The sequence below is a fragment of the Gavia stellata genome, chromosome 25 (genome assembly GCF_030936135.1).
Source record: "Gavia stellata isolate bGavSte3 chromosome 25, bGavSte3.hap2, whole genome shotgun sequence".
NCBI classification, from domain to species: domain Eukaryota; kingdom Metazoa; phylum Chordata; class Aves; order Gaviiformes; family Gaviidae; genus Gavia; species Gavia stellata.
The window spans coordinates 11972824-11999088 of record NC_082618.1 but is presented as its reverse complement, the minus strand read 5'-3'; the positions used below and the strand labels follow the sequence as shown (position 1 = coordinate 11999088).

General features: G+C 36.2%; 1 protein-coding gene across 2 annotated transcripts in view; it reads left to right on the top strand.

Annotated features, from left to right (window-relative positions):
- Window positions 1-26265, top strand: part of NF1 (neurofibromin 1) — a 103539-nt gene that overhangs the window by 15512 nt on the left and 61762 nt on the right. For both annotated transcript variants that reach the window (XM_059829468.1, XM_059829467.1), the window contains exons 5-30: window positions 2062-2168; window positions 2413-2480; window positions 2725-2800; window positions 3302-3459; window positions 4121-4294; window positions 4484-4606; window positions 4906-4980; window positions 6148-6279; window positions 9306-9440; window positions 10005-10118; window positions 12296-12375; window positions 13731-13854; window positions 15329-15472; window positions 16192-16438; window positions 16767-16840; window positions 16952-17035; window positions 17631-18071; window positions 18506-18645; window positions 19207-19329; window positions 19745-19828; window positions 20453-20569; window positions 21134-21315; window positions 21420-21631; window positions 22269-22430; window positions 23461-23564; window positions 24455-24590. In XM_059829468.1, coding sequence (XP_059685451.1) covers window positions 2062-2168; window positions 2413-2480; window positions 2725-2800; window positions 3302-3459; window positions 4121-4294; window positions 4484-4606; window positions 4906-4980; window positions 6148-6279; window positions 9306-9440; window positions 10005-10118; window positions 12296-12375; window positions 13731-13854; window positions 15329-15472; window positions 16192-16438; window positions 16767-16840; window positions 16952-17035; window positions 17631-18071; window positions 18506-18645; window positions 19207-19329; window positions 19745-19828; window positions 20453-20569; window positions 21134-21315; window positions 21420-21631; window positions 22269-22430; window positions 23461-23564; window positions 24455-24590 — 3616 coding nt within the window. The remainder of the gene's footprint in view (window positions 1-2061; window positions 2169-2412; window positions 2481-2724; window positions 2801-3301; window positions 3460-4120; window positions 4295-4483; window positions 4607-4905; window positions 4981-6147; window positions 6280-9305; window positions 9441-10004; window positions 10119-12295; window positions 12376-13730; window positions 13855-15328; window positions 15473-16191; window positions 16439-16766; window positions 16841-16951; window positions 17036-17630; window positions 18072-18505; window positions 18646-19206; window positions 19330-19744; window positions 19829-20452; window positions 20570-21133; window positions 21316-21419; window positions 21632-22268; window positions 22431-23460; window positions 23565-24454; window positions 24591-26265) is intronic.

The following is a 26265-nucleotide window of genomic DNA, read 5'->3' as shown; positions in this document are numbered from 1 at the left end:
TTGCTTTTTTAATCTGCTTTCGTAAGTACAAGTCAAATGCTGTTGTAGAGTGAAAATTATGATAACTCATTGAATAAGTTCTTGTGGGTGCAAGGTGTTTGGGAGAAAAAAGGATGCTGAAGGTAATGGGTTGTATCAATTTACTTCTGAGTTCAGAATGCAAAATTTCTGATTGTCTACAGTTCTGTTGGAGCCCCAAGGCTGTTTCCCCTCCTAATTTTTCCTGCTTGAAGGCTTTTATGTTAAATCTATTTTATGCCTGAAGGGGGCGAAACAGCTGGACTGTTTGTTAGTTGTTGGAAAAGACCCCTTTGTCTTCCGAATGACTTGAGTTTCACAGCCCATTTGCTGTAAAAATAACTGTCTTTTCTGCGTTTCTAAGTGAGAAGAGACAGGCCCGAAGTTTCCATCTATTCTTTGCTCTTTTTGCCCTGCTCCAGGTCTTTCTGATGCTTCAGCACTTGCCGGTCCACTAGAGTTGTGTATTAAGCTTTTTGTTGCTGAAATACTTTGATGTTTTTTGAAAGTTGCTTGAAAGCAGCTTAGCTCTTATCACACATTATTACAGCTAATATCATCCTTGATTTATTAGAAGTGGAGCTTGGGCAGCCTTATGTGGTTGCACAGCAGTGAGTGTGCCAATTTAATTGAAACTAAGATTTATATATTCCTTATAATGTAAAAACAATTCCATTCCAACGTTTTGGAAAATATTTGCATTTTAGAAATCAGTCTAGAATTACTTAATTATTTGGAATTTTAAGTATTTTAAAAACTTTCACAGAGCCTTTAATAACTTCTGTGTCAAGAACATAGACTTGGCAGCTGGCATGGAGGATGTGGTTTTACTCAATAGGTTGATTATGTTTTGCTGCTTATGGAAATGGAAACAATTTCTTTTGCTCCTTTTATAGGAAGTATTTTTCAGTTGAAATTTTTTGACAGTCTTTGAACCTAGTGCATGGATCTATATTTATTCATATGTCTGTAGCATGGTTTAGTTCTCAAGCTCCAAAGCCCTTCTTACCATCCATCTGAGCTGGAACATAGTGCTTTTTCCCTAACCTGTTTTTCACTGCAAGATGTCTTGTATGTAAATAGTTAAATATTTGACCAGTTGTTGCTGATCTCCACAGGGGTCAGCTTGCCGACAGTTAGCATTGCTGCTCTTTTGACCTGTGCTTCCTGTTTAGGCATATTTCTAGGCCTTGTACAGCAGCTGGGGGATTTTTGGCACAAGAAGCACAGCGGTGGGGACCTTCCCATTCCCAGCGAGGGCTGTTAAGTTTCCCTGGCGCTGAAGAAATGAAGAACTGCTTTTGTGTGTAGTACTAGAGATCACATTCCATGTCTAAAACACATCTGTAGCTTTGGAATAAGACATGGCAGTCTTTTTAGTTTGTGAGAACATATGATTTAGTTATTAGTGGCTTAGTATCTGGTGAGATGTTTAGTAAATCATCTAATACAAAACTGTGAAAAGGTGCCATTGTGTTTGAAATGGTGTGAGTAAACTTCAGCCTGTTTCTTTAGGCCAGAAAAACATGGACCTTCTTTAGCTTACAGAGAGTGGTTGTAGCTCACGTCAGCAATATTAAGTACCATCAGTCACTGCTTTACTCTTGAGAAATTAGCTGGGGCAAGGCTTGCTGTTAAGGAGGGTAGTCTAAAGATGTCATGATTCCATAAATTTAATATTTAGATGAAAAGATGACAAGATTACTGCTACAGTATGGTAGACAGCAGGAGGATTTAGGCAACTCTTGGGCATAAACAGACTATCACCAGGTGGTATTGGTATCTTGTAAGACTCACCACTAGTATTTCTAGATCCATTTTCAGTATGAGTATGGAATAAGACTATAATATTAACTCTTAACTCTTAATCAATGCAAGGTCTGTCTTTCATTTCTAAATCTGGGAGAGTTTATCTGAGGAGATCACATTATATGAGATCATTTGATATTCCCCTGCTGTTTAGGTGTATAGAATCATAGGTATGTGTTCATACCTATCTGATGTAATCTGATTGAGAAGTTAGTTTATTTTGCGTATTTTTAGATTACAGGAACTGACTGTTTGTTCAGAAGATAATGCTGATGTTCATGATATTGAACTTTTACAGTACATCAGTGTGGATTGTTCAAAACTAAAACGACTCTTGCAAGGTATGATTTGGGCCTGTGTTTTGAAGTATTTTTACCTAAATATGGCTAGTTAGAGACAATGGTATTGATACATATATCTTTTATTGCTGTGTTTTTATACATTTACCAAAATATTTAAAAATACTTAACTAGCATAAAGACATTGGTTTAAAAATTGCCTTGCACTTCAAATATCTTTTGTAATCTGTGTTGCTTTTTAGAACCAAGTTTTATTTCTAAATGCAGAAATGTTTTACTTTTACAGAGACTGTATTCAAGTTTAAAGCCCTTAAGAAAGTAGCTCAGTTAGCTGTTATCAACAGTCTTGAAAAGGTAGGTATTTTAATATTTATTTTCTGTTTCATTGCTTATTTGCAGACTTTGTCTAATTTAGGAATAGTTGCAATTCAGTAATTTACTATAAAATATATGTTGGTGCATCCCTTCGATGCATATATGTTTTGCAAGAAATGTCGGGGTGATTAGAAATAAGAGTAAAATCTCACTTCATTTAAATACATAACTCAAAAAATATTTTTAAGCTCTGGAATGTAAAGATGTTTTGCATTATCTGCAGGCATTTTGGAACTGGGTGGAAAACTATCCTGATGAATTCACGAAGCTGTATCAAACACCACAGACTGATATGGCTGGTAAGGCACAACAAATGACATAGTGTTCAAAAGTTGGTTTCTCGGACATCCCCGCATTCACTTGCATTTTGTGCCCTCTTTGTTTCCTGTGCAGCCTGCAAATAAGAAACAAATTTCTGTCAACCTTTGTCAGGGCAAGGATATATTGCTGTCTCTTTTCTCTCCTGACTCACCCTTTAAAGAGATTCATTTTCTGGTTCACAACACAAAGAAATAAACCCCAAAAGATGGAAACTCTTTAAATATATATATTTCGTCTTGATACAGGAAAAAAAACTTAAGAGAACATCACCTGTATTTGTCTCTAGTAAAAAAGAGAGGAAAATTTATATTTTCAGGTAAACTATGTCTTTAACTGGGTTGAGACCATTTTATCCCCAGTCACATGCAAAACAGACCTTTCTTCTGTGTAGGTGGAGCTATCACTCTGCTCTTTTATAACTTTTCTTCACCTTTTCATAATTAAAATTGGTATTGAACTTGGGGTTATATTTTATGCAGATTGTGCAGAGAAGTTGTTTGACTTAGTGGATGGCTTTGCTGAAAGCACAAAACGTAAAGCAGCAGTTTGGCCACTGCAAATCATACTCCTGGTCCTGTGTCCAGAGATAATCCAAGATATAGCAAAGGATGTGGTAGAGGAAACAAAAATGAACAAGGTAAGAGAAGAAAAGTATCTGAATTCCGGCTCTGATTTCTAGAGGATGCTTCTCTTTGCTTATTCTGTATTTCAGGTATATTTTATTTTGTCTTTCCTGCCTAAAAAGCACATTACAATTCCATGTGTAAATTTCTGCACCCTTTTTAAGTTCTCACCTAACATATGTTCTTTCACTGTCACTAATTTGTACAGATAGCATGTCCCAGACAATGTTATTACACAACTTTTGCATCTCCTTGGAGATCTGAATCCTAGTGTTGTGATTTCCCCTGCCTCCACCAGTAGCAAACTTAGCATTGCTTCTGGCTGGCCTATATTGTACTGATCTGGGTTTCTGCAGTGTGTGTACTGTGTGGTCCGTAACTGCAGTACCTGTAGCAGGTGTTGCATTTGATGTGGCTGCAAACATTATGGTTAAGAGTAAACAACCATCTCTCTTTGTGCCATTATGATTGCCCTAGATTGTTCAAAATTAATGTCTTTAATAAACATAATGTTTCTCCAGAATGCTGCATCAAGTTGTTTTTTGCAATCTCAATATCTTTGATTTCGGATCTGAAAATGCAATGTTGTTTGTTTTTAATATTAAAGGACCTAAAAACCTTGACCACAGATTATCAAAGCTCTGGTTATAACTATTCTTGATTTGAATTCTCCAGAAACTGTTCCTGGACAATCTTAGGAAAGCACTTGCAGGACACAGTGGGAGCAGACAGCTGACTGAAAGCGCTGCTATTGCTTGTGTTAAACTGTGCAAAGCATCTACCTACATCAACTGGGAAGATAATTCTGTCATTTTCCTACTAGTGCAGTCCATGGTAGTAGATCTTAAGGTAAAAATGTCTGTTTCCTAGTTGCAATGAAGAAATTTGAATTTTAAAATACTGAAATAAACTTTGAATTTCTCCTTAATTGAATACCATAGTGTTTCTCAGTGGAAAGTTTTGTATTGAAAGTAGACAAGAATAATCTTGGTATCTGATTTTTATATATATATATATTTTTTTTTTTTTTAAATATAGAATTTGCTGTTTAATCCAAGCAAACCTTTTTCAAGAGGCAATCAAAATGCAGATGTAGACCTTATGATTGACTGCTTAGTTTCCTGCTTCCGCATAAACCCTCATAATAACCAACACTTTAAGGTGAGAACACTACTTACTGGTAAGTCATTCTCCAGATCCTATTGATGACCTGTCAATTATAAAAGATATTCTAACAGCAGCTGGAACTCATAAATAAATTTAACTGTATAAGTATCCCTTAGTAATAAACCCCTGCATGTTTTTATAAATCTTTTCTTAGCTGGTTAGACTTTTTCATCTTTAGATTTGACAGCTTTGTCAATTTAATAAAAAGGCTCCAGTATGTTATTCAGTGTGATAAGAAAGATGGCAAAGAAAAAAAGATGTTCCTAAGTGGCTGTTATGTATTTTTATTGTAGATCTGCCTGGCACAGAATTCCCCATCAACATTTCATTATGTACTGGTAAATTCGCTCCACCGAATAATCACAAATGTAAGTTCTAAAAGTATTTAATCAGCCCAACAATCTGTGGCTTCTATTCAGATCAATATCTGCTTATTAAATACAATTTGAATAGTAGACCAAATCTTGTGGCCTGTATCCATGCAGCAAGAGTTGCTTGCTAATAAGGAAGGACATACAAATCTTCATTCATGCTGTCTACCAGTTGGATTCCCAGTTTGAGAGCTTGTATTCCAGTATAAAATTTCAATACAAACATGTTTTAATACACTCTAATATAGGAAGACAAATGAATCTTATGTGCTCTGGTGTTATAATAGGTACTGCTTTATTGATACATGAAAAACACTCTCAGGACATTCATCGTTACACCACCTTCTACTACTTCTAGTATATTGACATGGGAACTTAGGGGAAGAGCTGGCCTTATGGCTTTGCTCAGGGATTTGATCCAGTATGAATTTAAATAGTGTAAAACTGTAGTAAATGCTGAGTGCCAAAAACGTTCTGGAAGTTTGTGCAGTTGTTCATCTTCATTGTGTACTTTAAGTCACTAAAAAACAACTTTATACTGTTCAGAAATACTTCCCTGATCAGTATGAAAATAGAATCAGTCAGTGTTGAGCAACCAACCTTGCTTAATTTACATAACATTTTCTATTTCATTTATCTCAACATCGTAATGAAAACACTATATTTAAAAAAAAAAGTATTAGGCACTTTGATAAATAGGGGAGAAAATGCTACTGTAGATGTGGTGGTGTATCTGCGGTGGAGTAATACAGCTTTTCAGATATTATCAAGCACTTAAAATACCAATTTTCCATTGTTTTTTTAGTGTATCACAATGAATTGAGTGCACATTGTTTGTTTTGAAGTATTACTTCCTAGCATTCAGTATCCTGAAATCTACCATGGTTTCCTGCATTCATCATTTCAGAGTTTGTACTTGTTCAGAAAGAAGAGCAATGTAGTAAGCAGCTAAGTTGGAAGTATTGCTTCTGTTACAACTTATTTAAATATTATGAGTTTTAGGGTGAGAATGCAAAATTAACATAGATAATACTGTGTAAAATACTCATGTGTAAAGGTTAGTTATACTTCAGCTTTTGTAACTTTTAAAGGTATAAAATAAATCATAATGTAACTCATATATTACCAGTTTACCGTTTGAGCGTTTCTGTGTTTTCATTCTAGTCTGCGTTGGACTGGTGGCCTAAGATCGATGCTGTGTACTGCCATTCCATGGAGCTTCGCAGCATGTTCAGTGAGACACTTCATAAAGCTATTCAAGGCTGTGGGGCACATCCAGCAATTCGCATGACTCCAGTAAGACTTTTAAAGAAGCTGATAAAATGCAAACCTGTTGTTTTTCCTGTGTCTCCGTTCCATTCCAGCTTTTTTATTCATTAACTTTAGACTGGAAACTAGAGGGGGGAAGGACATTGCAATCCAAAAAGCAACAGAGAGCCATACATGCTCTGTGAACCTTGCCAGTTTTGGTGTATTGACTGTTTCTAGTCAGTTAGTGATGTATGTTTCTCAGTTTTTGTGCTGCTCTTAAACTGGCAACATAGAAGTATTTCTTCTGTAACTGTCCTCTGTGGCTAACTGTTCATTTTAAGCTTTCTTGCTGTGTGAATAGCTAGGTGATATGTCTGAAAAACAAAAGCATTCTGTATGTGAAGATAACTTCCGAAAACTGCAATGCTTTTACCATGATTGGCATGAGTATCCCTTCATTTGTCTTGCTTGCTTTCTGTTGAGTAAGTTGACTGTTTGGTCTTGGTGACAGCAGCAAAGTAAAAGATTTTTTCAACCATTATGAAACAAAGTTCAATATTCTTGGTTGTCTTGGAAAAAAATCTTGAGTAAATTCAAATTTGTAGTTCATCCAGATTTTTTTAGTAAGTTCACATGCAGCTGCGTTGCCTTTCTTCTGAACTTTCCATTTAGGACTTTCGATGTGTCACGTGAACTTGGTTGGTTGTTTTAGAAGGCCTAAAATGATACATGAAAATAGTCCTATTGGGCTTCTAAAATGAAAGCAAATGATCAAAATACCTGTAGTTGAAAGCTACAACATGTTTAACTTGCTTTTTACATGTATGTATTCATCTGTTGAGAGAATAGCAGGGGTGTTGTAATGGCAACTCTGACATTGATTGGTGGTGCTTTGTCTTCTGCTTCTTATTTTCCGTTCTTATTGGCTGCTGTCGCTCACATGGTCAGATGCCAACCAGTCACTGTTTTGCATGGCAGTGGGCCTCTGTTGCTGTAAGTATGACCCATTGTAACTACCGCAGAAAAGCCTTTCCTTACTCCGACTTTTCTGTGCATAGTTACCACTGCAGTCGCTTCACCTGGGATACAAGAGGTAGCATGTTTTTGCATAAGAACGTAGGACGGGAGGAGACCGCTTCAGCACTCCGCTTGGCAATTGCAAGGCGGTCCCTTTCACACCCGGTTGAGCTCCTTCCTGGAAGGAAAGGCTTTTTGTTCGTTCTGTTCTTCTCTTTCTGCCCCCTACTTTTCCATCACGATGCTCTTCCGCAGTCTCCCCACTCTGGTGGTTAGAACTGTTTTCTAATTTCCAGCCTAAACTTATTTATGTCTAACTTATCTCCACTTGTTCTTGTTCCAGTGTTGTCTGTTAGCTTCAAACCGGTGTTTATCCCCTTGATGTATTTGCAGAGAGCAGTCATGTCCCTGCCTTTGTTTATTGATAGTTTTTAGTTTTGATTGGTTTCTGTGAAGCAATTTATTTACTTCACACAATCAGCTTCTTTTGCCACGTGCTTCTTCTCAGAATTCCCCTAATTGTAGCAAACTAAGGTTTAGCACAGAATTGGCTACCTCTAAGTGTGGTATCAGTTTCTTGATCAGATGCTTTTTTATGTGGTAACTTTTATTCTGTATATTTTCACACTAACTATTTAGCAAAATAGCATGAGGTTCTAAATTGTTGCAGAATTTAATGATACAATGTCATATCTCTTCAGTTACTTTGAGGATGATTTCATGATTTCGAGCTAGGTTGTTTTTTTTTTTCTTCAAAACTTGTAAGTTTAGTGAAAATGAAAAACAAGTTCATGTTACTGTTTGAGATCTTTGCAAATAATAAACTAGACAAAATAGTTTAAAAAGCCGAGTTTCTAAAGAGTGTTGTGTTCTGTCTTGTGTTGAATATCCACAATGGCAGGGTTTTTGTCCAAATTACTGTCTCATAACTATTTTGGTAGCTGTAAGCAAAAATACTGATTTAATCCCTGCTGATGTAAGATTAAAATTAATGAATATATAAATTCTGTAAACTTATTAGAGAGAGATGAAAATATTTTGTCTTCGGATGTACTGGAGACAACGCAAGTTCACTTTTTTATATATGTTTTTATATATGTGTGTATATGTATGAACACACACACACACACACATATATATAGTATTTTTCACAGACTTTAATATGCATCCAAATTATTTTCGTTGAGATGAAGAAACTGCAGTTGATTGCCATACAACAGGGTGGTTCACTTTGGAGGGCTGTGCACACTGTAGGATTGAAGCATAAACTCAATTTTTGAAATCCTTACAACAGGTACAATCCGTATACACGTACTTCACAGCCGACACTGTGTGTGACTTTGTTAAATGTATTGGTCATATTGCTACCTGGATTCTGTTGTGTGAACAGCAGTAGTAGAACAGGATTCAGTTCACGCTGGGAGCAAATCAGAATACCTTATATGAACTCTGAATACATATTATAAAATATCCTTCATTTCACGTGAGGAAGTTGACTGGTACGGAAGTAGTTTACTGATTTTTCAGATGAAGCTAGATTTTATTTATTTATTTATTTAAGCGATGCACTCTGTACCTTGTGAAAACTGAAAGGTGCGTTTTTCAGAGACTGTACAGATGAAAATACTATCATCCAGACTATGATTATGGCAGAAAATAAAGAGAATATTTTGCTTTTGGAAAAAAATTCCCTACCCTGTCGTGTATTCAAGCTTACTTGGAAACATTTTTATTTCTTTCTCACACCAGAGAAAATACTTCCAAATTCTTATTAGTGCTTTTATCCATTTTTCTTGTGCCACAGTTTGTCTTATGCAAAAACTAAAACAATTCTTAAGTAAACTTTAAAGATAGAACAATGTGACAGCATATGCATATGTAAAAGGGGATTTTTAAGTAGAGGGCTATGTGACTATACTTGAGTGAATTTAATATACTTTTAAACTTTCTTGTGAATTATTGATTATAAAAGCAATACACTTCGTTAGATGTTTAATTACGACTACTGTGTAGACTACCTTACTGACAATGACTGTGATTTTTCCTTCCATCAGAGCCTTACATTTAAGGAGAAAATGACAAGCCTTAAATTCAAAGAAAAACCTACTGATTTGGAAACCAGAAGCTACAAGTTCTTGCTATTGTCCTTGGTAAAACTGATCCATGCTGATCCAAAGCTTTTGCTGTGTGTAAGTATATCATACTATTCATTCATTGTAAAATTTACTTTCGAAGCTACTAAATGAATAAAAATTAAAACATAAACCTGGCATGTAGGATACTTCCCTACTAGTTCTTTTCTCTGGTTATAAGGCTTCTGTTCTTTCAAAGGAAAAAGACAAAAACAAAAAGAAGCTGTAAGAAATTTTACAGAACCAGAGCAACACAATGAAAGGGAGCATAAAGCTCTGTAACTCTGAAGGGGATATGGGGGGGGAGGAGAGGAGAGTAGAACAAGAGGAAAACTAAAATAAGGCGGGGGAAAATTAGTCATCATTTCAATGAGTAGGAAGACGGATGCACTCTTAGATCTTCCATTTTCTCAGGTTTATTGTTTAATTTAAAAATATTTCAATTCTGTCAAAGATACGATATGCAAAGGGGTATCATAGCTTAAAAAGAAATGAGGTACTCTCTTAAAAATCTGGAAATCCCCCTAGTTTAATTACAGGAATGCCGCTATAGCGGTCAGTAACATGGTCAGTCATTAAAAAGTTCTACAACTTAAACTTGCTTTCCTTTTTGCTGTTTAGAATCCAAGGAAGCAAGGGCCTGAGACGCAAGGTAGCACGGCTGAATTAATTACAGGCCTTGTACAACTTGTTCCGCAATCCAGCATGCCAGATATAGCACAAGAAGCCATGGAGGTAAGGGGTAAATGTTCTCTATGCCAAATGACTAGTACACAGACAAATCAAGGCCTTTGTAGAAGCTCTGAAGTATTCATTAGCTGTGAAGTTCTGTGTCTTAAAGTTTGGTGTCTATTGATCTTTTTCTAAGTGTCTCCTGGACTGAAAGTTTTACAGGAGAGGCCTATAAGAAAATTTTAAAAAGCAATTCATACTGCCTCTTGTGACCACCCTGCACCTCCTAATATGGTTTGTTCGTCCCTGGTTTTGATCAAATACAGCTTGACGATTCCTCTGTTCCATCTTTGCAGAGAGCACCGTTAAGCTTTCCCTTTCTCTTCTGTTTTCTAAATGACTGTGAGAAAAATGCCTAATGCCGTGGCTGGTCCTGCATTCTGTTGTGAATCGGAGGAGGTTGCATGTGTGGGAGGGATGGATTGGATACTTCAAGGCTACTGAAATCTTCTTCCCGCCAGCTTTGACTGAAGAAGCTAACAAATCACCAAAGTTACTTCAGATTTTTAGCCTTTCCATGCAAAGTTGCCAATTCTGTGACTTTGCCAGTTCAGTTGTAACATTTGTATGTTTTTCACTATGGTGGGTTGCTGGCGCACTTCACATAGAATGAAAGCAGGCTTCAGCTTCTCCTTGTGCATAATGGAACAGAAATACGTTTTTTTTTTTTTTTAATCCATGGTGCCAGTTATGTTATCCTGCCTTCTTTAGATTCCCATTCTAAAAAGTGGACTGTAGAGTGTGTGCTTCGTTGACATCTTTCATGTTTTAGGTTTTCCCAGGTAGACTGAAAAAATGATGAACTATACCTCTGTGCTATTAAAGCTTTACATAAATAGTTGAATTTTAGTAGGTAAACTAAGGCTTTTCTGTTAAAACTTGCCTTAACAAGAATTGCCACGAACGGTGTCAATATATGAAATACATTTTTCTTGGTAGTTTAATGGTAGAATTCAAGAATATTTGTTGTATAAGAATAATCCTTTCCAGTGTGAAAGTCTCTGGGGAAGTTTATGTTGGGTGGTAACGTCCTTACAGTCATTTACAGGAACTTACAGATTGAAAAGTTTTGCCCGTTATGTAATTCAATTTTGGTGTGCTGTTCAATCTTGATTCTTTATTGATCTTAATCCCTAATCTACCTGTGTATTGGCTTAACTAGCTGAGGATTGGCCTCTCACGTCTGTTTTTGACTAGTAGGTTACTAAAGAAGTTCTGGAATATTTGTTTAAAAGAGGAAGCGATTTGAAATAACTACTTAAATATCGTTGGAGAGTAATATGAGTTGTTTTTTTTTAAAATGCCATTTTTAATAGCAATCTCTTTGCAGCAAACTTTTTTTAATTTGTGAGAAAAAATAGCTAAGACTTTCCTCATTTCTGTCTTTAACTTCTGTTTGCACCAAAGTGAAAATTTATTTGCCTGCATATCGGACAACCCCAAGTAATAGGTGACTTAAGAGGAGAGATTTTGTTTGCTGCAGTTGTTTGGTGTAATTAAGGATAAGCAACTTCTAATCAATAATTTTCTGTTTGTTTATAGCCTTCGACCAGTGTAATTTTTATCAGATAGGTATTCTGAAAATTGTCTTCAGCTAATTTATAAGTAGTTGATTTTTGAGATTTTTGGAGTTAGTCTGACTAAATCAAAAGCAGAGATTAAAGTTTTGGCCATAGTTCACCAGTATGTTCTTAGATGTGGTCAGAACCTATTCTTATCTAAGTTCTTGCTTGTACAGGGAATGGTTACAAAAAGCGAAGTATTTGACTGCCCTGACTTGGCAAACAGCCTGAACTACAGAAATACTGTTTTTGCCACTAGAAGTTTATATCCATAGGATTGGGGGTGCATTAATTTTTCTGCAGCTGGACATTAAGTAAATATTAAAGCCAAACCCTATCTTTTAAAAACATTGTGTCTGTGTGTCTGGTATGGATTTGTATGGAAATACAAGGTAAAACCTCTAGTTTTAGATTATAAATATGTAATAAAGACTAAAATGAAATACTTTTGACACGGACTAACAATGAACTCTTGTTCTTCTATGTAAAATGCTTTTTATATCTTTTTTTGTTTTTAAAGCAATTTGATTACTGTATGATTGCACCTATTTCTCTGCCTATGCTGTTGTACTTTGTGAATTTCTGCCTTTAAGTGAAACTACTTTGTTTTTAATTTAGGCCTTGCTAGTTCTTCACCAGTTAGACAGCATTGACTTGTGGAATCCTGATGCACCTATAGAAACATTCTGGGAAATTAGGTATGTAAGTTAACTTTTGTAAATTAGAGAAATAGCTGTTTTGAGTTGTCTTCTCTTTTGAAATAGCTGCGAAAGTTTTGGGAAACCTATGCAACATCGGCATGAATCTGCAGTCAAAATTATTATCTGTGTTCATGAAAACATTTTATCTTCCTTATACTATACAAATTTAACAAAAATATAACAAACATTTTGCTGGCTTTCTTAATGACTCTCTTCAGCCTGATGTTACAGTGTAGAAATGGTTATTAGTTTGAAAAGTTAGAGACTTTTCCACCTCATTCCAATGTTTGCTACTTGTTTAAATTCTATTTTATCTTTTTGGGACTGAGGGAGGGTAATGCTAAGCAGTTCTAGAAGTGTGGATTTGCTAATATTGACTCTGAAGCCCTCACGTAAAGAAGGTAGTAGTTTGCCCTGACCTGTGATCTCCATTTGTCTTTTCTGTGTATTTAAAGAATTTTCGTTCAAGTAATCTTGCTTTTTATAACTTCACAGCAGCTGTTGTGGTTGATTTCTTGGAGAATATTATGGGAAATGAGGTTCCAAAAAAGTCAGAATTAAACGAAATGCTAAACCTAAGAATAGGAATCTGTAAACTCAGATTTCTAAGAATTGCATGAGCTAGACAATTTTAAAAAGAAATACTTGGTGATCTAATCTGAATTGTTACAGATGCTTGTTTTAGAAGAAAGGGAACGACAGTCTAGGAGGAACACTCTTACCAGCATCAACAAATTGGCCTGCATGACTGCTAAATATGGCTCAAGGGGCTTGTTACGGGATAGGTTTGGGGCTGAGCCCTACCTAGATGGGCAATAACTGAAACTCATTACTGTAATTTCTAATGGTAGAAATGAGTTTGTGGTCTGTTCGGGCTGGGGGAAAAACCCATTAAAATTGACACTAATTTGGACCCTTTGGCAGTTTTAACAGAGAGTGTGAGGCCTGAATGGATATGAAGAAGGAACATCCCTAGATGTGTTCCTTCCAGAACAGAGTTGAGACACGTTATCAGAGCAGTGTAGGTAAACTTGTACTGCCACTGTCTGTGCTGTATCTGTTCTGTGGATAAATGGAGGACTTCTGAATCGACAGCCCTGGAGTCTGGACTTCTAACAAGTACCCCAATTGCTTAACTTCCTCTAGGGAACTAAAAAGGCCAGCTGGGCGGTGGGAAGGGTCAGAGGGGAGCTTGTCATTTAAAGTACACACCTATATTATATCTATTATGCATTTTAAAAGATGATGCTAGTATATGTGTAGGATATTCATGCTAATTGCCTATTTCTATGTAAAATGTAGTAACATCTTCATAGATTATAAAGCTAATGCTGAATTTCGTTTTGCTGCAGTTCACAAATGCTTTTTTATATCTGCAAGAAACTAACTAGTCATCAGATGCTCAGCAGTACAGAAATCCTCAAGTGGCTGCGAGAGATTCTCATCTGTAGGAATAAATTTCTTCTAAAAAATAAAGTAAGTGAATGTTAACATCTATCTGTTAGGAACATTAAAATGAATTGCTCTCTGTTTTGTCACTCCCTTTATTTACCAGGTTATTTTTATGATTGGAAGAGATTTAATAGCTACAGCTACACTTTCTGTTTTCCGATTTCCTCTCCGCTGAGAGACGGTGCTTTGTGAGGCGCCCTTGATTAGAATTGTTGACTGAAGTCAGGTTTAGGACTTTCTGTTTTACTTCAGCTATGCAGGTTGGCTTACTTGCCTGGAAAATGTATGTCCCTCAGAAACCTGGTGCTGATACCTATTTGCCTAATACAAAGAGAAATAGTCCACAAGGTGAGGAAAAGGGAAAGTTAGTTATGATAAAATATACTTCATGGATGAAATAAGAATTTCTGTTTGGATCTCATGTTCAGTTGAGTCCTAGAATTCTGACTGGCTGCTTTCCGATAATCTTGAGATACTTTTTCCAAGCCAAACGCATATTGTAATGCTGTACTTGCTAGAATTAAAACCAGACTTGCTGTATTACTTTCTGAATTCAAGATCTACTAGAAAAAATAAAGGGTTTCTGTTTTTTCTGTCTGACCTGAAAGTAGCTGTGCTATCTTGAGAAGGATACTATCTTATGTGTAGTATATAGCATGCTTAAAATGTCTTCTTTCAGCAAGAGGATTTTTGCCTTTAAATGACTTTTTTCTTTTCTTCTCTTTTCAACTTTGGTAGCTCTCTTACTGATGGATGCTACTTTGTGTTGGTGCTGAGTAGTAGGTTTTTTTCCTTTAGTATTTCCAATTTAACATATATTTGTGAAATATAATCTCACATATTGCAGCTGAAGACCTTAGGCATTCTGGCTTTCTGTGAATTCAGGAAGACGTTTACATTTGGCCTCTAAGTGGAAATCAACTGTCCTTCAAATAGAAAGTATGCTTAATATTATTGTTCTCCTTCCAGTTAAGAAATAATTAGTTGTTTTTAAAAATCTCTTTCCTCTTAGTGCTTAGAGGTTGTTCATTAATATCAGGATCAGAAAAAGATAATAATCGTTATTAGAGCTCTGCTTCACAATCTCAGTTCCTGCTTTTCTGATCTAATAGAAAATGTATAGAATATAATGTACAGTAATCCTGAGCTTGGCTTCTTTAGACTTAATTACATCTAAATTATATTTATGTTAGTATGTATTCTGTGGATTAAAACCAAGATGCCTATAGGGCTTTCAGGAGGCTCCAAGAAAGGGGGGAAAAGGCATAATTTTGTGCTTACCTCAAGGTGATGTTTTCTGAAGATGACTCTCCAGATAATTTCTTAAGGGGAAATATCATTCTAAGATACCATTAATATGGGTAACTTTATAAAGCCCTGAGAGCACCAGTGTGACAAGTACTGTTGAAATGTTGAAGAGCTTTTTACCTTCCTGAAATCTATCCTTTTTACCCTTTTTAAAAAAATAACTTATTATTTTTCTTCCCTCTCTTTATAGCAATCAGATAGGAGTTCCTGCCACTTTCTCTTCCTTTATGATGTCTCTGGAGGTGGAACGAGTCAAATTTCTCTTGATCATGAAGAGATGATACGCTGTGCTCCAGGAGCTACTCTCCGGAAAGGGAAAGGGAATTCTTCCATGGTAAGTAATATATGATAATAATTCTTTTTAACATTTGGGGAGAAAACCTGTGTGCAAGTAGAAAATAAATTGAGAGTAATTTTTAAAAATAAAATTGATTATTCTGAGGAGGAAAAGATATCTGTATCCTACATAATGTATGTATCTATTATGCGGGTTAGTAATGATATTTCAGACTTTTGAAAGTCACACCTTTTTCAAGTTAAAAAGTTGGTGAATGTTTTTTTTTCTTAGGATTGCACATAGCATCCCTACACATTAGTCTACTGCTAATAAATCTGAAATCTCACTTTTTAAAGTATTGCGTGCAGTTTGAATGTACCGCGAAGGATCATAAAATCAAGCATTTTAGTAAGGTATATCCTTTGACAGACAAGTTTCTCAAGCCTAGTTTTACTACTAGTTCTAGCAGCAGGAAAAAAATGAAGAGGATATTTAGAACATATTTTATGAGCTAAAACTTTCATTTTGTTTTTTAATGTACACTTTTCCAGTATCAATAACATTTTCCTAAGTACATGGTTATCCTTGTGAAAGGAGTAAGTTCTTAGCCACTGTATTCGTGGAACAGCATACAAGAGCTCTGATCTTATTTAGGATTGCTTATTCCTACTGGAATAAAAGGAGTTTTAAAGAACAATTTGGATAAGGCTGAATTTTAATAAAATTGCCATATTCATAAGCAATATTACCAAATTTGGATTTCTCTGTTTCCCAAGGAAAGTACAGCAGGATGCAGCGGAACACCAATTTGTCGCCAAGCCCAAACAAAATTGGAAGTAGCCTTATACATGTTTTTGTGGAGTCCGGATATTGAGGCAGTCCTTGTTGCAATGTCCTGTTTCCGTCACCTCTGTGAGGAAGCAGATATCAGATGTGGAGTAGATGAAGTCTCGGTGCATAATTTTTTGCCGAACTATAATACTTTCATGGAGTTTGCATCTGTTAGCAACATGATGTCAACAGGTAAGAATCATGAATCTGTAAAATACTTTTTTACCTGTATAATAAGACTATTATTTGTGTTTGAGTTCTTTACACAGGTTGGGATTCTTGGTTTGATTCCTACTTCTGCTTTCGGTGAAGTATCTTAATCATCGGAATTGCTGGGAAAAGTAAAGAATTCGGGTGTCTGAGTTCATGAGGATTTGGAAGTGTAACAAGAATAATCCTTTTCTAAACAGTTTAAGGGGATGTGTTCCTCTGTTAAATTAATAATCACTTTCGAAGATCTCATATTTGATGTAGGTGGGTTTTCAAAAAACTTGGTTAAATGTTCTGTGCTCCATTGTAGGGAGAGCAGCTCTTCAGAAGAGAGTGATGGCATTATTAAGACGCATTGAACATCCAACTGCAGGCAACACAGAGGTAAACTTTTTCCTGAATTCATATACTTTTTGCATGCATATTGTTTTGAAAACAGAAAATACCATTGCTACAAGTAGTTTTGAAGTTAAATCTTGATATATCTTATTTTAGGCCTGGGAAGATACACATGCAAAATGGGAACAAGCTACAAAACTAATCCTTAACTATCCAAAGACCAAAATGGAAGATGGGCAGGTGACTATGAATTTTTCCATAGGTTCAACCCTTAGAAATTAAAAATAACTATTTAAGCTTATTTATTTTAAGGAATTGAATTTTAATCTAGCAGATTAGTTTTGTAGGCAGACTTAAGCTCCATGAAAATGTTCCAGAAAAAAAAAGTTAGTCAGTTGTCTGCTATGCTTACTAAGAGACCAAGAAGTAATTTGACTTAAATTGCTGTAAGGGAGATGGAGGCTGAGCTTAAAAATTAAAAAGAAATTGAAAAAAAGAACAGTGAAAACTCTGGAATACTACTGGAGACATTATGAAATCGCTTTCACTGGAAGTTTTTAAACAAACTGCTGGCTATCATGATTTAAATATGCTTTATCCTGGTGCAGAGCAGGGAATTAACTAGGCAACCCCGTTCAGTTCTTTTTCGCTTTGTTTTTTCACCTTCTCTAAAAACAGTGCCTCCCTGTTCATACTATCACAATAAACTATAGGAGGTGAATCTTAGAAAATTCTTGAGACTGGAATTGTAAATGGCAGGATATGTTACGGAATACTTTAAAATTCTGATCTCTCTCCATTAGTTATATTTAATTGAAGAGCCATTCTTTTGCAGGTTACTGAAAGTCTTCATAAGACAATTGTTAAGAGACGAATGTCGCATGTTAGTGGGGGAGGCTCCATAGACTTGTCTGACACCGATTCTCTTCAGGAGTGGATCAACATGACGGGGTTTTTATGTGCCCTTGGAGGAGTGTGCCTACAGCATCGTAGCAATGCAGGATTAGCAACCTACAGTCCACCTATGGGCCCTGTCAATGAGCGTAAGGGCTCCATGATATCTATGGTGTCCACTGAGGGAAATTCAGAGACTCCTGTTAGCAAATTCATCGATCGGTTATTGACTCTGATGGTCTGTAACCATGAGAAAGTGGGACTTCAGATACGGACTAATATTAAAGATCTGGTGGGTTTGGAGTTGAGTCCAGCACTTTATCCAATGCTGTTTAACAAATTGAAGAATACCATCAGCAAGTTTTTTGATTCTCAAGGACAGGTAAAGTGTTGATATATTCCTTCATATTTGTGTCTTAATAAAAAGCGCCTGTCTTGTCTCTGACATAGGTAATTGAAATTGATACCTGTTCGTGTTTTGTACAAAAAACCTGCAAGCATTGTGATTGCATTTGACAACATGCATTAATAATTACTGTATTTGTGATTCCAGGCTATATTTAACATGAAGTAATTGCAAACATTCTTGAATTCTTAGTGAACTCTGAGTTCAGAATCTGTGAGAATGTTCTCAGATTCGTTATGGCTGGTAGTATTGACGTATTTAATCTTGACGTATATTGGAATTCTTTTGGCTAGGTGATACTAGAAAAATGCTTGTCCATTAGATTTTTGAAATGCTGCAGTATATTTGATAAATACCCTTTTTCTGGTTTTGTGTGTAAAGAATTAAGACCATGGATTTTCTCCCTATAGGTTTTGTTAACTGAAACCAACACACAATTTGTAGAGCAAACCATTGCTATAATGAAGAATTTGCTTGACAATCATACAGAAGGGAGCTCAGAACATCTTGGACAAGCCAGTATTGAGACAATGATGCTAAATCTGGTTAGGTAAGAAATCCTGTTGACCTCCTACACAGGGTAATATGTGAAGTGAGGTAGACCCTTCCAGTTTATATGATGTCTGTTTACATCCATGGGGAAGAAGCAGCTGATTTTCTGATCCTCTTCTGTATGGTTCTGACAACTTCAGTAATCATGGAGATCATTTGTACTGTAGCATAAAGTACGCTGATGGAGGGTGACTTTTTTTTTTTTAAAAGAACTAACCATTCCATAGCTTGGCCCCATTCTTGTAAGCATTCCTGGTTTCTTTCCTGTACAGTGTTGTTAGTGGTTAAAAACCAGCTGAAGGGCAGATTTCTGTTCAGTTTTATACTAATAGAAAACTTCTTTGGCCAGAAGAAATTTGGTGCTGGTCTTCAGCTGATGTAGGGGCTGGCTTGCTCACCTGGAAAATAAAAAAAGGTAGCCCAAACACTTGCTAACCCATTGTGCAGGTCTGCTGGGTCAGCCAGTCTGTAGGTTCCAGCATGGAGCTGAAAATATTTGTCAGATATGTGGCCCTTGTAGTATGTCATACTTAATCAATCTTTTTGTTTTTTTCTTCAGGTATGTGCGTGTGCTTGGAAATTTGGTACATGCAATTCAAATAAAAACTAAGCTATGTCAGTTAGTAGAAGTAATGATGGAGAGGAGAGATGACCTTTCATTTTGCCAAGAAATGAAATTTAGGTAAGTATTGCATTATATAACTTCTAGGATAGTGTAATGTGGACAAGTGTAATCTTGTTTGGTTACATGTTTAAAGAAATAAACCAAAAACTGTCTCACACCAATATTCCTGGTATAGGGCTAGCACTCCTGCCTTTGTCTTCAGAATAATTTAGAGCCTGGTGCTGCACTAAAATTTTATTTTGATTGTGGGGATACTGAACATATGTAAAAATGTGTGTGATACAGACCGGAGTATTACGTGGTATAATAAAATTAGTTCAGTTCATCTTCAGCGTGTGGTGGTTCAAATAGTTCTTACACTGAATTTGTAATAGTTAAGAATGATGCCAACAGTAGTAAGTGTGTTTGGGGAAAGGATTGTTAAAAAAAACTGAAAAAACCAAAGCAAAAGCATGATATCTATATGTAACAGGAACAAAATGGTGGAATATTTGACAGACTGGGTTATGGGAACGTCTAATCAAGCAACAGATGAGGATGTGAAATGCTTGACAAGGTAAGAAAGAATACTATTAAACTGTTGTTGAAGTTGCTAACAGTGTTCCAGGTGGTATTTGATATCCACAGATGAGCTGGCTCCTGTAGACTTCCTTTAGCGGTAGTAATTTTAAGGAAAAGACAAAAATTGAAACTTAAGTTTTGGTGCAACAACAGAATTAAATTTAATGCATAGTCTTAACTAACATGGCTCTTGAGGTGTGGTGTTTTTTTTTTTTTAAATCTACTGAATTTATTTAATTCCTTTTAATGCCTTTTCTGATTTAGCATTAGGATTGAACATTGTATTTGCTAGAGCTATATCTTCATATGATGCATTCTGAAGAACAAAATCATCAAACATTGTAGTGTTGAATTTATACTTAACTCATTTTTTAGTGATAAATTTGGTTTGCAGTTGTCCTTAGTAGATATATTGCTTGAACCTGTGCCACAGAATGTAATAGCTTTTTTCCTGATGGACAGAACTTTACTAGAATAACTTTTTTTTTAAAGATTCTTTTCACCTGAAGTTAGATGTATAAGGAAAAGGGGCATGGTATTGGATGGGAAAATTATCAAGGGGTAGGAGAGACTAATTCTGCTGAACTGATTCACAGCTGCTTAAAACTTTATTTTTCAGAGATTTGGACCAAGCGAGTATGGAAGCAGTGGTCTCTCTTCTTGCGGGGCTTCCACTACAGCCTGAAGAAGGAGATGGTGTTGAGTTGATGGAAGCGAAATCTCAGTTATTTCTTAAGTAAATAGTGGCTTTTAACTATTTTTCTATACAGTGGCTCGAAGTAGGTGCACCATATGACTTTTATTACAAACTATGGGTTTTCTTCTAGCAGAAGTAATTTTATTATCCAAACAGAAATTACCTCTTATATATCCCATTTCACAAATCTCTACTTCCTAGGTTTATGGAAACATTTTCATTTAGAAAATAATTATAAAATTTGGCTTTGTTTCTGCTTAATGCAGATGTATACTTAATCCATGGGAGTGATTAGCGTGCTTTGATATTATATTTTTATCCATGAAACTTAAAATCTCTTTCAAGACATCTGTTTGTAAAGACATGCCTGTGAAATGAATTTGCTTGGTTTGAGAAAATTTGCATACAAATTTTAGGACAGTGCTTTCTGGTTGTTGCAACACCTTTGAAAGCTCGGACTATGCTACAAGAAGGATGACTTGGTGCAGTTAAGAGATTTTTTTGGGAGGCTTACTGTCTCTTTGCTACTGTATGCAAATCTTTTCAGGGGGTTGCCTTTGCAGAATCTGTTTTATTTATCCAGGTCTTTTTCTTTTTCTTTAGATATTTCACACTGTTTATGAACCTTCTAAATGACTGTAGTGAAGTTGAAGATGAAAGTGCACAAACAGGTGGCAGGAAACGTGGAATGTCTCGAAGACTAGCTTCGCTACGGCACTGCACTGTTCTTGCTATGTCAAATTTACTCAATGCAAATGTGGACAGTGGTCTTATGCACTCGATAGGTAAAGTAGTTAGAGATAACCGTGCATAAATGAATACATAATGAAGGCATTGGTATTTAATTTGTTTTTACATCTTCCTTAGTAGTTATATTCTTTTTAATCAGGCTTGGGCTATCATAAAGACCTCCAAACAAGAGCTACGTTTATGGAAGTCCTCACCAAAATTCTGCAGCAGGGAACAGAATTTGACACGTTAGCAGAAACAGTGCTAGCAGATCGGTTTGAGAGATTGGTGGAGTTGGTTACAATGATGGGTGATCAGGGGGAGCTTCCTATTGCTATGGCTTTAGCCAATGTGGTGCCTTGTTCTCAGTGGGTAAGTTGATTCATGCATTTTATTTCCTACATTTTTGAAGATATTAAGACTCAAAATTAATGCAAACATTAAGGGTGTAACAGCAGGCTGCTAAAGAGAGATTAGACCTAGACCTAACCTTTCATGATAGCTAGCCTTTCCTAGGATATTCTTGAAAAGTGTACTGAATTTAGTTGTCACAGATCTTGATTATAAACTGCATTTTTATAGTAAATTTTTAGTTAATATTTAGGAATAATTTTATATACAGTTATTGTGATAAATGTATGTGTTTGGGCTGGTTATTTATTACACATTGTGTGTGCTGTAATGCAGACAAACAGAACTGTATTTGCTCCTCTAGATTTTAGCAAGATGAATTGGGCTTTGTTATACAGCAGAATAACTGCTTATCTATCTGGACTAACCATTATGAATTTGTATGACCGGGTATCATGAGGCAGATTTTTATACAAGCAATAGCATAGAAAAGACGTAAAGAGAGATTGTGTATGCTTAATTTGATATTTACATGCAAGACTCCATAGGAAATTGAAAGCATTAGTGCAAACTGCTTGGTGGTTTTTTCATAATTCTTTTTTTCGTACTTGCTTTGGCTCACTGCTAGTCAGGTTAACATTTCATTGCTTCTTTTAAGGATGAGCTAGCTCGTGTCCTGGTCACACTCTTTGATTCCCGGCACTTGCTCTACCAGCTACTTTGGAATATGTTTTCAAAGGAGGTTGAACTAGCGGATTCCATGCAGACACTCTTCCGAGGAAACAGCTTAGCCAGTAAAATAATGACTTTCTGTTTTAAGGTATATTATCTAATCTTTCTCTTTGCTGCAGATCACTTTAATAACAGGAAACGTTTAGTAATACAAAAATACAAAACTACCAGTCTACGGTCTTAAGGACTTGAGTAACTGGATTAGATGAAAGCAGTACAGAGTTGCCTTTGGGTCTCAGGTTAAGTTAGTCTCAGCTCTCACACCTGTTAAGTTTAGGGAGTTTTGCTTTTAATGTTTTAATGTTTGATGAACTAATTCTTGTAGATTTCTTATGCTCAGGCCCAACTAAAAAATACAAATCCTCCTGGAACTAACCTTGTGCCAAGATTTCATGACTCAACTAGTTAGGCTTAAGCTTACAGTTAGTCCTCTTGAAAGTTTCCATGGCAATAAATGTTTCATCTTGCCTAGTCTGTATACTCTGCATAGTAAAGAAGAAAACTGGTCGCAGTAACAAACACGTCTGCAAGATTCTCAGATTTCAACAGAGATTACTGGTTATTTAGAAAACATAACTGACAAACAGCTAAATATTTATAAAAGTTTTAGTTATCTTGAAGTCCTTTCCTAAATAATCTTCAGTCATAGTAGGGCTCTTTAAACTTCTGACTAGTTTAGTTATATGAGTGATTCTGGGGCTAGTACCAGCTTGAAGACTGTTCCTCATGGTCTTTTTGTAAGGGGCGATTTAAAGATGGGAGACAAACTGAGGTTTTGTTTATGCTCCATTTCAGTTTAAAAAGACGTGTAGTGCTATGCAAACAGAGATGGGGTGTTGAGTCACTGGGCTCTAAGAAAGAATCCCATCTGGTTATTGTGGTTATTAAAGTGACCTATAGTTTTCTCTAAATTGGAAATTAATTAAAATACTTGTAGAAATTGATCACAGATATATTTCAGAAGTGAGACTATAATATAGAAACACCAATTTTACAGAAATCTGGCTTATGCCAAAACAAATCAAATGTTTTCAGGCTCTTTTAACACAAAGTTTTGGAGTGTTCCTGTGAATTGCCATGTTGATCTGGCCACCTATTCTGATTTTCTTTCTACTCAGGTATATGGTGCTACGTATTTGCAGAAGCTTTTGGAACCTTTATTAAGGACTGTGATCACATCCTCTGAATGGCAGCATGTTAGCTTTGAGGTGGATCCAACAAGGTTTGAGATTCAAGGGGGGGGAGCAAATGCGTTTATTTGTAAACACGATTCCCAGTCATTGTAAATATAATAGGATTCCTTTTTCCTTGTTGCACATATTTTTCTCATACTTCATACTTTTCCACTCCTCACTTTACCAGACACATTAATTGTATCTGCAATCCTTATACGCAGGGAGAATTGTACAGAGCTGCCCAACACAGCGAGATGAGTTTTGCTGCATGTCCTCTAAGCCCTGAGAGAGTAAGGAAGATAGAGAGCTCTTGCAGGACCTCTTCTCCAACTTGCTACTTCATACTTTTATGTAGGCCACTAATGTGGGGATTTCCAGTAGTACCAGAAAGCATCTGCTTTCGGTCATTGAATTAATTGCAGAAGCAAGATGGAATGCCTGCATGTTGTGTGTAATATTTTTTGCTTTAATTTCTCTTATATCACTTCAAGACTTGGATTTAGTAGCTGTTGTTCTATTGCTTTGAATTACCTCTAACTCTTAGAAAAACTTCAAGTATTTGTCTTTTAAGTAGCTTACCAAAAGATAGGCCTTCATTTTAATAGTTCAACTCTCAAATATCTGTGTCTACCTCAAAAACTCCTTTCAGAGAAACCATCAAACTGATAATGCAATTATCAGTTGGAATTACGTATGCATGTCTTTGGATGGAATGGTGTGAGAGAGTCCCACTTATAGCTGTCTGTTACTGAGTTTTAAATGACCTTGTATTTGTAACTTACATGGTTTAAAATATTGACAGAAATTTGTGTAAAAGATCATAAATATTTCTGTAAGATTTCTGTTTACCCTGGGAAATAAGGTTACTACCAAACATATAAGTACAGCTTGTATAATTTATTTGATTGCTTGTCATACATTTATGGGTCTGTTTCAGGCTGGAGCCTACAGAAAGCCTTGAAGAGAACCAGCGGAGTCTCCTGCAAATGACAGAGAAATTTTTTCATGCAATCATTAATTCTTCTTCGGAGTTCCCACCACAACTTCGCAGTGTGTGCCATTGTTTATACCAGGTATGCCTGCAACGGTTGCCTGCCCCTAAACTTTGGGTTTTGTTTTTATAATTCTAGCAGTTTGGAGCTTGGCCCAGTAGTGGGTGCACAGTGGGCATTTCTTGAAGACTGTTTTCAGACGTTTGTTAAGTAACAGGAATCTAAACGTAGGGACTGAGTGGTGTTTTAAGACTTGGGTTGGCAATCAGGAGGTAACTAAACATTATTTTTTTACGGGGTTGAGTCACAGCTAAGAACTCAGACCTAATAAGGCAGCAGTAATCTCTGCTTTAGCCTCTCTATGGGAGACTAAAGATTACCTAGGGAGGTAATGGTTATACTTGCTTTTATTAGTTTATCATATGGGCCATCTATAGGGAAGGCAGCAAAAGGGGAAAATAGAAAAGAAATCACTGCTGGGTTGCGAGAATGCAAAACTGTGTTTTGAATATAGAAACAGTGTACTTGTTTACTTTTCATACAGGATCAATTAAATCAGAAATAAAGTGAATTAATTATCTAAAAGTCTTATGGATCACGTCTTTGATAAACCTTAGCTTTGTGAATAAAATAGCAGTTGCTGACTCTAGATAGTTCTCTGCATAAAATTAGAGGCAATTTCTTCAAGAACATTTTTCTCTGAAGTAAATTTTTCCAAAAATTGTCTATGAAATGTATTATTCGGGTCATTGCTCCAGGAATATTATTTAGTCATCCATTACAGGTAGGCACAATCTTAAACTTTCTGCCTTTGATAGAAAAGCAGGTTGAAAAGGGTGTAAGATGCTGATAAGAAAAACGCTGTGTGGTCTTCAGTGGGACCGCAGTAGTTACAAGTCCTAAATTTTAGAAACTGTGGATTGAAGCTGAATATAATGGAAGGTAATAGACATATAAAATGCTGTTGGCTGTACTTGGTAGAAAATTGTTTGTGGTTGTATGTTCTTCCCTAAAGAAGATCATTTGTGGGTGAGATCGAGACACTGCATCATTCAGGCTTTATTCTGATCACACTCAGTGTCGTGTCTCATAGTCATGTTCTGAAAGCAGGAGTCTCTAGCTTGCTGTGGATAACTGTGAGGGAAGTCGTTAACTTGTACTGGGAAGGAGGTCCCCTGGCATATGATTTGGTAAATAACATTAGCCTTGTAACTGGGATGCTGCGGATGCTCTGTACTTTTGAGGATGATACGTTCTTGTACTTGAGAGGTAGAATGACAACAGGAATACATTTTGGTCTACGAAATAAAGTATCTTCCATCTGCTATGGGCAACACATTCTGATGGAGGTACTGTTGCCTGTCAGAGGCCTGGAGTATGTTGTTGTATGCAAAGGGCTGCTCTACTTCGATTAAGCGCCTGACCAAACATTTTGCAAACACAGAGTATTGAGAAATTCAGCAGGTAAATAGGAGGAAGAGAACCTGGAAGAGACAGATAAATGTATTGATAGAGTTCTTTTAATGAGGCAAATTACAGAGACTAAAACTTTAATGCTGTCACACAAACCTTGGAAGGTTAGCAAGCTGAGACCACCCTCTTGCTTTTTTCTGGTATCATTTATGAATGACACTTAAGGAGCAGAAACCTTCCTGAGTGGTGCATTGTCATCTGTAGAGTAAGTTCTTCTCTAGTGGTACCCTCCTGGCCGCCTCCTGCTCAAGCACCAGCATTCCCCAGCCTCCATCCCTGACTC